The 11,298-nt window shown below is 48.2% G+C and overlaps 2 protein-coding genes across 3 annotated transcripts in view; one reads left to right on the top strand and one right to left on the bottom strand.

Annotated features, from left to right (window-relative positions):
* LOC135386181 (uncharacterized) overlaps positions 1–2,878 on the top strand; it is a 28,510-nt gene extending 25,632 nt beyond the window's left edge. Inside the window, exons 21-24 of one of the 2 annotated variants that reach the window (XM_064615953.1) lie at positions 563–700; positions 2,186–2,383; positions 2,564–2,707; positions 2,788–2,878. In XM_064615953.1, coding sequence (XP_064472023.1) covers positions 563–700; positions 2,186–2,383; positions 2,564–2,707; positions 2,788–2,850 — 543 coding nt within the window. In that variant the 3' untranslated portion in view covers positions 2,851–2,878. The remainder of the gene's footprint in view (positions 1–562; positions 701–2,185; positions 2,384–2,563; positions 2,708–2,787) is intronic. The other variant, XM_064615954.1, reaches the window with a different exon arrangement.
* A 1,879-nt stretch (positions 2,879–4,757) lies between these two features.
* LOC135384126 (uncharacterized) lies at positions 4,758–10,434 on the bottom strand. Its single transcript, XM_064613344.1, has 2 exons — positions 10,304–10,434; positions 4,758–6,995 (listed from the first exon to the last, which is right to left on the bottom strand). The coding sequence occupies exon 2, from the start codon at positions 6,216–6,218 to the stop codon at positions 4,914–4,916; it is 1,305 nt and encodes a 434-aa protein (XP_064469414.1). The 5' UTR covers positions 6,219–6,995; positions 10,304–10,434; the 3' UTR covers positions 4,758–4,913.
* Positions 10,435–11,298: the final 864 nt, after the last annotated feature.

Below are 11,298 nucleotides of genomic sequence, written 5' to 3' on the forward strand. Positions count from 1 at the left end.
TCCTCCACTTGCGCTTCCCGAATGTATGTGAACACTCCAAACGCAGTAGTGTGGACCAAGCTGAATTGAAGTCGGAAAGTGGAAAGATTGAAGCGCCATGGGGTTGCGTTACACAGTTCGTTAACTGAAGGAATTGACGCATTGAACTGAGAAGCTGAGCATTTGGTGGAGTAGATTTTACGACGGCGCATAGAGTTCTTTCGCTCCTTTTTGTGTAATACTGGAAATGACGTTTCATTGGGTCAAAATTCCGTGGGTCAAAACCATGTTGATGTATCTATCCCACCTGTACCAGAAGTCAAACTAAGTGAAATTAAAATTTGGAACGAAAATGTAGTGGCAATCGGGTGAATGTGGAAAATTTCAGACAAGAACGGTTCAGCACAAGTGATAAAAAGACTTCTGTTTATCAGCGTACAGGGTATCATGCAGTGAACTACATTTCGTCAGGTACCTCCAGGAATTATGTCTTATGTCTTGGTGTTTGGCAAGCAACAAACGTACGCCAAACACGGGGAATTTGTTCTTTTGTGAAGCCAGTTTTGGATATGTTCACTTTCAGGCATACGTAATTCCTCGGGCACGGGTCTTGGAAGCAATGAGCATTTTCACCCGCCCGCCCAGCTTCCTCTACCACATTTGGCACCACATTGCCAGGGTCGTCGCTTCACTTGTTCTACAGACGGACACAAAGTATCAGGTAGGTGTCATGAAGGGGTCCAAGTAGTTGAGCGCAGGGTCCATTAGACTAACTAGTTAGACTAAGTAGACTGAAATGCGAGACAACGTCACAACTAGACATCTAATGTAACAGGCGGCTACAATGATTACAATGATGCATTATCGTACGCGCTTTTCGTGCGTGTCGAGAGCATACATTAACGTGTTGTGAAGGCTTGCACCTAGCAGCATGCTGAAGAGCACACTCTCTCCTTTTCTTTCCGTGCCAGCGCTTTATCGGGAAAATTACATCTATAGTGAGGTACCCATTTGAGGTAATTTAAATGCTGTCCATCGGGGCACGTCCGCTGACGCAGACTACGTCGTCGTGATGTAATTACCCGTGTCATAATCTGTGATGTTATTACACCATCCATCAACGCGGACAGCATTCTGTGCGACCTCAAAGCGGCCTAGCTTGTCTTGCAAGAGCAACACAGTGCGTGAAGACGACACTTCCGGTACTTACGGCACGAGAAAGGAAAGATATCCTCCTTCTAGCTAACGTTCCTTATTGCTAACTATTATTGCTACCACTTGTCTCTACAGGATCGGGCAAATGTTGCCAGTAAGCTTCAGCTTGCTTGCATTGTTTGTCGTTTTTATTGTCGTTATTTTTACCTTTCGTCCGTGACATTTTGGTCGTATTTACCCTAACCAGCCTTTTCAGTCATCAAATATATTAGATGTTAGTTTTCCTCTTTACTGCGTTCCCTTATTTTACCGTCTGTTAGAAGAATAAGAAAAACGGGAAGAGGAAAAACTTTGTTGTTACGCCGATCCGTTTTTGCTTTCTGCTTTAGTGCTCCCCAAACGTAACTCGAGTGTCATACTGCACTTCGTTGGGGATCCCAGGGTTGGATCCCAGGGGTGAGGGTATTTATGCCCCTGTGTTTTAGCATTTCGCAACACTTAGTGGCACTGGCGCATTATGATCTCAGTTGTCGCTGCGCCACTAAACTCACAATCAAACTTAGTGGCACTATAACTTCATAGAGACTCCAACTCAACTGCTGAAGCATATGACCTTCAAGCATTGAAACTCCTCAACCATTACGTATGTGCGGAATTGGAATTGCTGAAGACTGTCCACTACGATGATGACTGTTCTACTATGTTCTACAAGGAAAGTGTCACCGGTTCATTTAGCTGTTCCAGGCTGAAGCTTGACAGTGACTCAGCTCGTCGTCTTATGGCCATGACGTAATGGGCCTTCAATTGGAGAAACCATCGCTGATAATTGAACGTCGCTTTAGCATTTTGATCCTTGGTTCTTAATAGATACAACGTGCTCACCCACTTTTTGTGATTTTTTTGCTGCATTAGAAACCTGGAGGATAGAGTAAACAAATGGCCATCAGGGACAACGTACACGTAAAATGGATATAAGGACTGTCAATGCTGAATGGATACATTGCCGATTAAACGGAACGTTACTAACCTGCATTATACGCCTCTACTGTAGACCTGGCCACTGGAGAAGATAAGCCGCCGACTGGAATCTTTCCTCCTTCCCGATTTGTCAGAGTGCAACCGGTTCCAGTTGACGTCCGATATCCAAGAAGCGGTCCTGGTACAGGGCATCGCACTCGACACAGAGACCCAAGACCTATACACTGCCCCCGTGTGCTTGCCATCGAAACCCATGAGACTTGTATTTCCGGTATGGAAAAATTGCGTTGCCGAACGTGCAAAGCGTAGCTGTTCGATTTGTGTAATCTGTGCTTATCTTTCCATATCTGCTGTTCCGTTAGCTCCTGTCCACACCTGTCTGACGACGTGTTGTTGTGTCTCTGTGGCGCCGTTGTACATAAGACTCGTGCTTTCTTTTCGCGTACCACAGCAGACAAGAGAGACAAGGGTACGAAACGTGCTCCTATTGGTCGCAGAGGATACCTACAAGGTTCCCCTGGAGTATGATTGGCTTCAGAAGAAGTCTGGGGATGAGGACCGCGAAGCGGAGTATAATGAGCGCTTTTGGGGCCGTGTAAGTACAGCGTACTTTTTCGCTCATTGATGAAATAAGGCCTGGACGAGTGACTGACTTCCTTGAATGACACTGTGCAGGAGAGAGGATTCGACCACGAGGGCTCACTGAAGCAGTACAGCGTGGAACCTTCCAGCCTATAATACGAATAAATACGTTCAGTGTTTGGCACATTGTAGACCATTGCCTTCGACTTGGCCGGTGCATTGTCCATCATTCATTCTAGGAGGAATGTTTTTTAACTTCGGATTACTCCGTAATCTAGCAGTGTCAGGCAGAGACAAGGCACTGCATTTTACAGTCCTTGCTCTGCCTCATACACGTGTCATGTACTAGCTCCCTCTGCTGGAGCACAGACAGAGGGAGCTAGCATTCTGGCGCCCTAATATGATTCTTAAACAGGCGTCACCTAGTGACCGGGGGCGATACCTACGGTGATCAGCGCATATGGGGCCCGGAACTCCTACTGAGGAGAGTCGGTGACGTGACGCTTGTGACCGAAATGGGCCAAGGAAGTCCGAGATGGTCTCAAGAACTCTTTTCACACATGCCTATATTTCCTTGTTTGTTGTGTGTGTTTTGTTTGTTTGTTGTATTGGTTATTAATTTATTTGTTTAGTAGAAACTATCGTATTAGTAGAAACGGTCCACCACAGATTCTGTGCAGGCTGCAGCAAGCTTATTTCTATATCTTTATCGAACAAATCTCGCCTTGAACCGCCATGGTCGATACAGGTGTCCAATCCAATGAAATCCAAGTCGTGCTTCCTTCCGCTGGGCTCCGTGTGCAAAGCTGCGTCTGAAGTGCGTTTGTGTTTTTTGCTATCGTGTGTGCTTGGATTGCCTCCTGTTCTGTTAGAAACTGGCTCATACTGCGGGAACGGCGCACCGAGCTTGTAGGCGGTACCGAATCTATCATGGCGGCCATCTCCGCCAGGTTGGTGTCTGAAAGTCAAGAATACGGAAAGGGAGGGCGGAACGCGTACACGCCGGCCCTGTGAGAGTCGACTCAAGCAATTAACAAGCTTGAAGGGACATAAAGGGTTATAATGTACTTTCCATCCTACATTATAGACCTTTCCCCAGAGAGCACACATAGGGTCTGGAGTGATATCGTCAGCGTGGATGCTGAGCACAGTAGCGTGGCCATGGTTACGCAGAATATACACTGAGGGCTCAAAGCGTGCAACGCCTGTCGAATCCAAACAACTCAGGGAAAAGAGGTGCCGATGCCAGGAATCGACGTCTTCTGGGTCGCGTCAGCACCTCTCTTTCCAGAGTTGTTTGAATTCGTTAATTTCTGGGAGTCACTTTTGTGTCGTCTCTAATTGTGTGGTCTGCCTCGACCGTTGCTCCTTGTTTACGACGCCTGTCGTGACCACATTGAGATCCACCTCTCCAACTTTGTTACCAACCAACAGCCCCAGAGCCGATGCCTCGTCCTGTATGTACGAATGAGAGAACATGGAGTGTGTGTGTTGGAGTGTTGGCCAAGTCGTCGCTAAGCTGTGCCAATGTCAGAGGCGGATGCAGACCCTGGAGCGCGTACTGGGGGATAGGGAAATTCATCGCCACACCGCCCCGCCCCACTTTGATCCGCCACTGGCCAGTGTAGCGTAATTGCCCACTTCATCGTTACTCAAGAGCTGCGGGTTCGATTCCTGCCGTTGCCTGGCTTCTCACGGCGGCGTCGGAGTTCTTCACGGCGTTCGCGACAGCTTGCGAGAACCGATGTTGTCTTCACCAATGTGGTGAGATGTCCAGACGCACGCACGCACCCACGCACAAAGCTTCAAAAGCCCAGCTTACACTCAATTGCCCTGCCATTACGCTGCCATGAGGGATAAACAGCAAGAAATTGAGCTTTCATTTATTCTTATTCGTGCAATTACGAACTGTCTTGAACGCCCAATGCGTTACTAGACGATCAATATGACAGTGCGCAAAACAGTTTTTTTCTCTCTCCCAGGTATGGGATATACCTTCAAAGACAGCACTGGGATTTTGGAACACGCGAACCATTACCAATACAGGCATCTTTTTTCTTCGCTGATGTCACCTCAGTTTAAGAAAGTACAACGAAACCATTACAACCTACCTCATCGAGCATATATTTAACTTCGCAATATTATTTTCTGGCATGTGGTATAAACTAGCTTTGGTGATATGTGCGAGTAGCGGTCCGTTACAGGAACAGACGTGGCATCTACAGGTGACGTAAATCGCGAGGCTTGAACTCAAGATCAGTAAAAGTGACGTCACTGCAAGAGAAAGCTCCCGCGAACTCAGGTCGATGTTTCAAGGGCTCGTTGCATCGCAATGCTGGGTAAGTGTCCGCAGGCTGGCCGCAGAGAATATAACACGTAGCCACAAAAAAGATGGCGTCGGACGACAAGTGCGACAGATGACGAAGTCGAACGTCCCCAGCATATTCCGTAGCATTCCTATACGCTTCCCAGACTATCTCTAGTGCAGCTGCCGCATCACGCACTCGGTTGTTCGTGTGCTCGTCAAGGGATTCATTTCTGACAGAATCTCTGCTCCTGTTGGAAGGTCCAGTCATAGCGATTGCCGCCGAGGCGATGACTGATCCCAAGGCAGCGTACTTGACTGCGCTCAGGACCTTAATATCGTACAGTGGAAGCACCATCGCGTGGGGCGGTAACAAGTACATGTCTTCAGCTTCGTTGTAGAGATTGTAGGCTTCACTCGTGACGAGTAGACCAGAAATGAAATGTGTTCTGACCAACTTCCAAAGGGTCAGATTTCCGCGCGTAAGGAAATCGTGAACAACTCTGCGCCAGTTCTGGAAGGTGAAGGGACCCATGTCACTGATGTTGATGAATGTGGCGTTCAGAACATCGGGATCCTGAAAGCGGTCTTGGTATTTGGTCATTAAGTGCAACTGTTCTCGCAATGGAGAGTTGGCATAACCTGCACCCATGCTGTCTTCTTCGGCCCCGGTCCTAATAAAAGCGACTTTGCCAATGTCGTCGATTATCTCACGTACTTCTTTTATGGAGGGGCTTGGAGCGTATATCTCAGAAAACTTCGCGTAGATCGACCACCCCATGTAGGTTTCAGTGAGTTGGAAACAGAGGTTACGGTTTTGTAGATCTCCACGTCTTCCTGCGTCGGATGGGTCAACGTCACCGACATAGGCGCCCAGAACTTCGCTATTGATGAAGGGAGCACACTGTTGAACCATAATCCAGCCTACTTCGTAGTGAAGGTACTTCTCTTCCATGATCTTCAAAAGTCCGCTGAACGCCCGGAGGTAATCGCAGTCATCCTGGCTGATAAATACTGGGGTATCTGCAGGGAGGACAAGCTCCCGTGTCACGAGTCTTAACCAACGTTCGTAAGAAATTTCATTTGTCAGGTTTGCCAGCTCATGCAAGTTCTTCGGTGGGTTCGTGCTAGTGTCCCTGCTATAGTTTGTGAGATTGCCGAGTATTGCAACTTCGATTTGGAAAAACTCGGAATATGGAAGCATGAATTCTTCCCTCATGCGTGCACTTTTTGTCGCATTTTAAAACGTCTCGTAGTACCATTGGTATCTTCCCGAGTTTTCAATTACGGCTGTCCTCTTCTTGTAGTTGGATGCTTCTGCTCCACCTCCACGTATGACCAATGTGTTTCCACTCCTCTCAATATTCAAAAGATTACTTATCCTAAGAATCCTGAAAATTCTGACCAACGACAAGAGCACGTCCGCCTTCTCAGAGATGCTGGGCCAGTCGACGTGGCTCTCAGAGAGAATATTTCTGAAGCCCTGCGTATCTCCACGATTCTTTTGTGCAGCCATTCTGCACGCTTGAAAGAATGCTGCCGCCTTTTCGTGTGAATTTTGCCCATAACGAGGGACATTTTCCTGGAGGTTCTCGTTGAGCAACGCCAGAAAATAGTCCAAGTGGCTTCTGTAGACAGACTTCAACTGAGCCCTATTCCAGCCGTCGCAGACGAAAGCGTAGAAGTTGTCGCACGGATCAAGATGGTCGCTGATGGTCCTACTGAGCATTACTTCGAACGCGCTACAAGCTTGCGAATCGCAGAGTAGGTAGTTTTTCTGGTCGTCGACGTGTTTGATGACAAAATAGGTTACTGCTCCGAGCAACAGAAGTACTGGGATGGAAAAGATGATGATGCGTTTGAACTTCCGTTGGCGGGAAAGTTCTGGGCTTGACGATGAAGGTGGTGACAGCGCGTACAGGGTGTTGATTGCGAATTTCGTGAGACGCGTCTTGCGAGGTGGTCTCAGATGAGGACGACTCAACGTCGGCGAGTCCTGTTGTAAAGAAACAGCTGAAGTGAAAAACGAGACTAGAGCGAGAAGAAAAACAGCTTATATAAAATAACGAGAATTAGCCGAGACGAGCTACAAACAGAGAGGACCACAAACACACAGGCCTTAACGCCAAAGAACATAAGAATTATTTCAAGACTTAAAGGCTCTCGTTTGTGTAAGACACTCGCGTCGACAGCAAGCGTCAAAACTTGCCGCTGCAGATCTCAAAGGGGCCGAGAAACCATCTCTAACCTCGTGTGTTTAGGGCGCCGCGTGTAGTACTGTGCTCCAAATATTCAATTCGCAAAAGTGCACACGTTTTCACGAAGCCCGATTGACAGAGCGCGACGCCAGACGGGGAATTCTCTTCGAAAAGAACATACACTAATCGTGGTAAGAGGCAGCGTCGCACGCAACATACGTTACACATAAGTAGCTTTCTACAATATGATGGAGAGAGCAATGGTGCCTCTGTCGCACTGCCACATTTTCAGTATGGAATCACATCGGCGTCGGACTTTTTTTTCCCCATGCGAGGTCGACAAAGGCGAGCCCTTTCACTAGGGCTCGCCCCTGTGTCACTAGCACCACCACCACCACCGCGTCGGACTTTTAAATGCGATAGCTTTTGGCGACCTCGGTGTCCGCATCGCATCACACTGCTTGGAGAGGTTCCTTTATCGCGGTTCAGCGGGGAGATTTAGTAGGATTGGAAGGATGAGGAGAGAGATGTAGCAGATAGGAAGCTGTTTACGTTGCAGATTCCGAAAACATAAGCCAAGCACTTGGTTCCTTTAAAGTGGATGACATCACGATGCTCATTGGACAGCTTCCTTTATCGTATAGTTTTCGTAGAGGGCTTCCTGTGTGCTAAACTAAAACTCCCTAATGTGTGCTTCTTACTGACTCCGCGTTAATGCCACGAAGCAACAATGGCTATGAGTGGCGTACAGACATGGACAGAGCGAGAGTACAGCAGGGAGGAGTGGGGGACAGGGGGATGCCGCGAGTCCTGGGCAGACTTCAGGAGGAACTATGCCGACATTCTTCCGGAAGGTATGCCGGAAAGTTCAGGAAAACCCTTAAGACAGTACAGGCGCTGGTAGGATTCGAACCCACCGCCTCCCAATCTTCCTTGAAACGATTTTGGCTGCCACCAACGACGGGACACTTTCACCCACGTCCCACGTGAGGGCGTCCACCTTATCTGGCAACGCGGACGCCGCTGAGTTACAGCGTAGGCGGTGTGCTGGGGAGCATTCGCACAAGTATCGAGTTCGCAGATGTACCACCATTTCTGCTGGCGATGCAGACGTGGTAACCGAAAATGGGAAACGTAATCCGAGTGCCGACAATAATGCCAGGAAGCGGTGTGCGACAAACCGTGCCACCATTACACTCGTCCGGATGCTCAGAAATGTGCATCAAGGATTACAGTGACTGTAGCAAGAAGTGAACGCGTTTACAGGAGAAACCCGTGCGTCTGCACGAGGCCCATGGCAGCCTACGATGGTCAGGTTTGCCGTTGTGTCGCACACAGTGGCGTAGCCACGGGGGGGGCTAGGGGGGGCTCGAGCCCCCCTACCTGCCACGGACCGACCCACACAAATCGTGCAAATCCGAGAACATAATATATGGGGGGGGGGGACCAGTGTGACTATCGCGAAAGTGCTTGCACGCGTCGAAAGTAATGCATGCGAAAGTTCTTCATGGCGTCTCTCTAAGAAGCGCTCTTGAATGGTTTTCAAAGTATGAGTTTTTCAAAATACTTGCAATCTCATGACACCACTTCATTGGTCATGACAGCCTATACATGTAATCGTACTGTGAACGTCTAAATCAACTATTTTCGTTACCTTTTTTAATCCTCAGTTTGCAGTGTGCACAAGTATGTGTCTGTTGTCGACACAGGATCAGCGAGTTTTCGTATCGAGCCCCGCCCCTACCTTTGAGGTCTGGCTACGCCACTGGTCGCACGCAAATCACGCGGTCCCAGCGGAGGGACCGGCCTTCGTCGCGTTCCTGTAGTGCGCCAAATCTAGTATGATTCCCCGAAAACAGGACGGGAGGGGGGCCAATTCACAACCTCTTCAAGTGCAAAAAGCGCAATCCTTCGTTCTAAGGGAACGACTGCTGTTAAACAAGTTATGAGAGCAGCATAGATGATGTTTTATACTACATACGCTTACTACATACACTTACGTACACTTGACCTGTATGTCCAGGCGGACATCTTCTCGAGGAGTGTATGTAGAACGGTCGTTCAAGGTTGACGGCCTTTTATGTTTTAAATAAAACGGAAAATTCTGGAAGCACCAAACTACGTCACTTTTTCAAAGTATTCACCGTGCGCTTATACAGACACCACTGCCATTGCTGTGACAACTCTTTGATGCCTCGGGCGCCGAAAGAAGTGGGCTCTGTCGTAGCCACTACAGGACATATTTCTGGAGAGCTTCATCTGCGTCGAAGGTCTTTTCTCCAAGGTGCTTTTAGGGGGTCCAAACAGATGGTCATGGCTTGGGGCTAAATCTGTGCTGTTAAGTGCATGGGGCAAAACCTCCCAGCGCATTTCGGTCAGGGTTTCTACCGTCAAATTCGCCGTATGAGGCCGGGCATTGTCATGAAGAAGAATGACCTTCTGGACAACATCCCAGGCCTTTTCGTGCACATTGCGTTTGACTGCTTGAGCCGTCGTCAGTTGCGCCTCGTCTCTGGACGTATTCAGGCGTGTCTCGTATACGTTCTCAGAGAGTTTCGAAAGCGGCTGAGTTTGTGTATCATATGTCGTGTGGCGTCTGTCATATGCGTCATGTCTGTATGTGGTGTGCTGTGCTGTATGAAGTGTGATCTAGGCGGAACTGAGAAGCAATTAGAAGTAAGCCGAATCTCTAATGCTAGCGCATTGTCAACGCATTAATTACATCAATCGCCCCCATTCTTTTTTCTATGTGTACGCTAGGCAGCATGTAAAATAAATAGAGAAATGATACGAACAAAAAGCAAGAAACATCAAAATAACAGCGCAGGATGTAGCAGAAATAAAAATGAATGATAGCACTCCTTCAACCCGGACGTAACCTCGGAGGTGGAGGTGGAGGTTTATGGCCACTTTAACCTCGTCGTGGCTTACAAGTCAACATCACCAAATAGCGGACAGATTGGAAATATTCATTGGAAATATTCCTGTGCCTAAAATGTGCACCGGTTGTCCGTTGTTCAAAATTCGACCTTGTTAATTACAGAAGAGTTCGCACGACAGGTGAGAAAAAGTTAAAAGTATTTCGTAATAGCGTCGTAATACTCACAGCCATAACGCCTGATTGATGGTCCAACGTAGGGCTTCGAGATGGTTCTTGCGTGGCTCCTTGAGGGGAATAGAACCTGAATGAGGACAAGTGAGGTCAGAGAAGACAGGTCAACCAGTTCAGCGGCCGTGAGCGCGTGGCGCCTATCCTCTGGACACTTCTTCTTCTATAATACCGTCGCCATCACGATATAAATTGATTTTATGGTCACTTCAATTACTTTATGCCCTTGCAGTTCGGGTCCAATATTTGATAATGGTAATATAGATTGCACGATTTTGAAATTACGCTTACCAGCGTTATGGCCGAGCGGGTTAAGGCGTCCCGCTCGTTTGTAGTAGCCAAGGTCGTGCTGAGGTGGTGAGCTCGAATCCTACACCAGCTGTGCTGTCTGAGGTTTTCCCTGGGTTTTCCGAAGACTTTCCAGACAAATGTCGGCACAGTTCCCCCTGAAGTCGGCCCAGGACGTATACTAACCCCCCTTTGTCTCCCACTCCTTCCTACTGTCCTTTCTCCATCTGTCTGTACGCCGCTCATAGCCACAGTTGCTTCGCGGCGCTAGCACGAAATAAAAAAAAAATTACAATTGATGTCTTCACCTCACGTATTCCACCAAAAATGGTTTGCAGTCGACCTATTCGTAGTGTTTTAGACCATGTATCGTAGCTTATGGGCGATGACTGTCAAATGGAGGCTGCACTTTACTAACGTACCCGTAGTGCTGATGGCGTATTATAGGCCTCACGTGAAGGATCAACAGCGCCGCCCTGTCGGCGGTTGGTAGGTACATGTGTGGCTACGCTTACTTTGTTTCGCGCATTACACGGCCTTACGTACGGTTGCGTTCGTTTATTGGACACGTGCAACTCGAGACAGCCGACTCTTGATGTGCCAAAATTCCCTCTGCGCAGCTCTCGTGATGTCATTCCTGTGGCAGTGACATCCGTTATAAAACTCGAGGATTCAGCTCGAGAGTCTGTTCGCTGTGACTCTCC

Source organism: Ornithodoros turicata, chromosome 2 (assembly GCF_037126465.1).
Source record: "Ornithodoros turicata isolate Travis chromosome 2, ASM3712646v1, whole genome shotgun sequence".
Lineage (NCBI taxonomy): Eukaryota > Metazoa > Arthropoda > Arachnida > Ixodida > Argasidae > Ornithodoros > Ornithodoros turicata.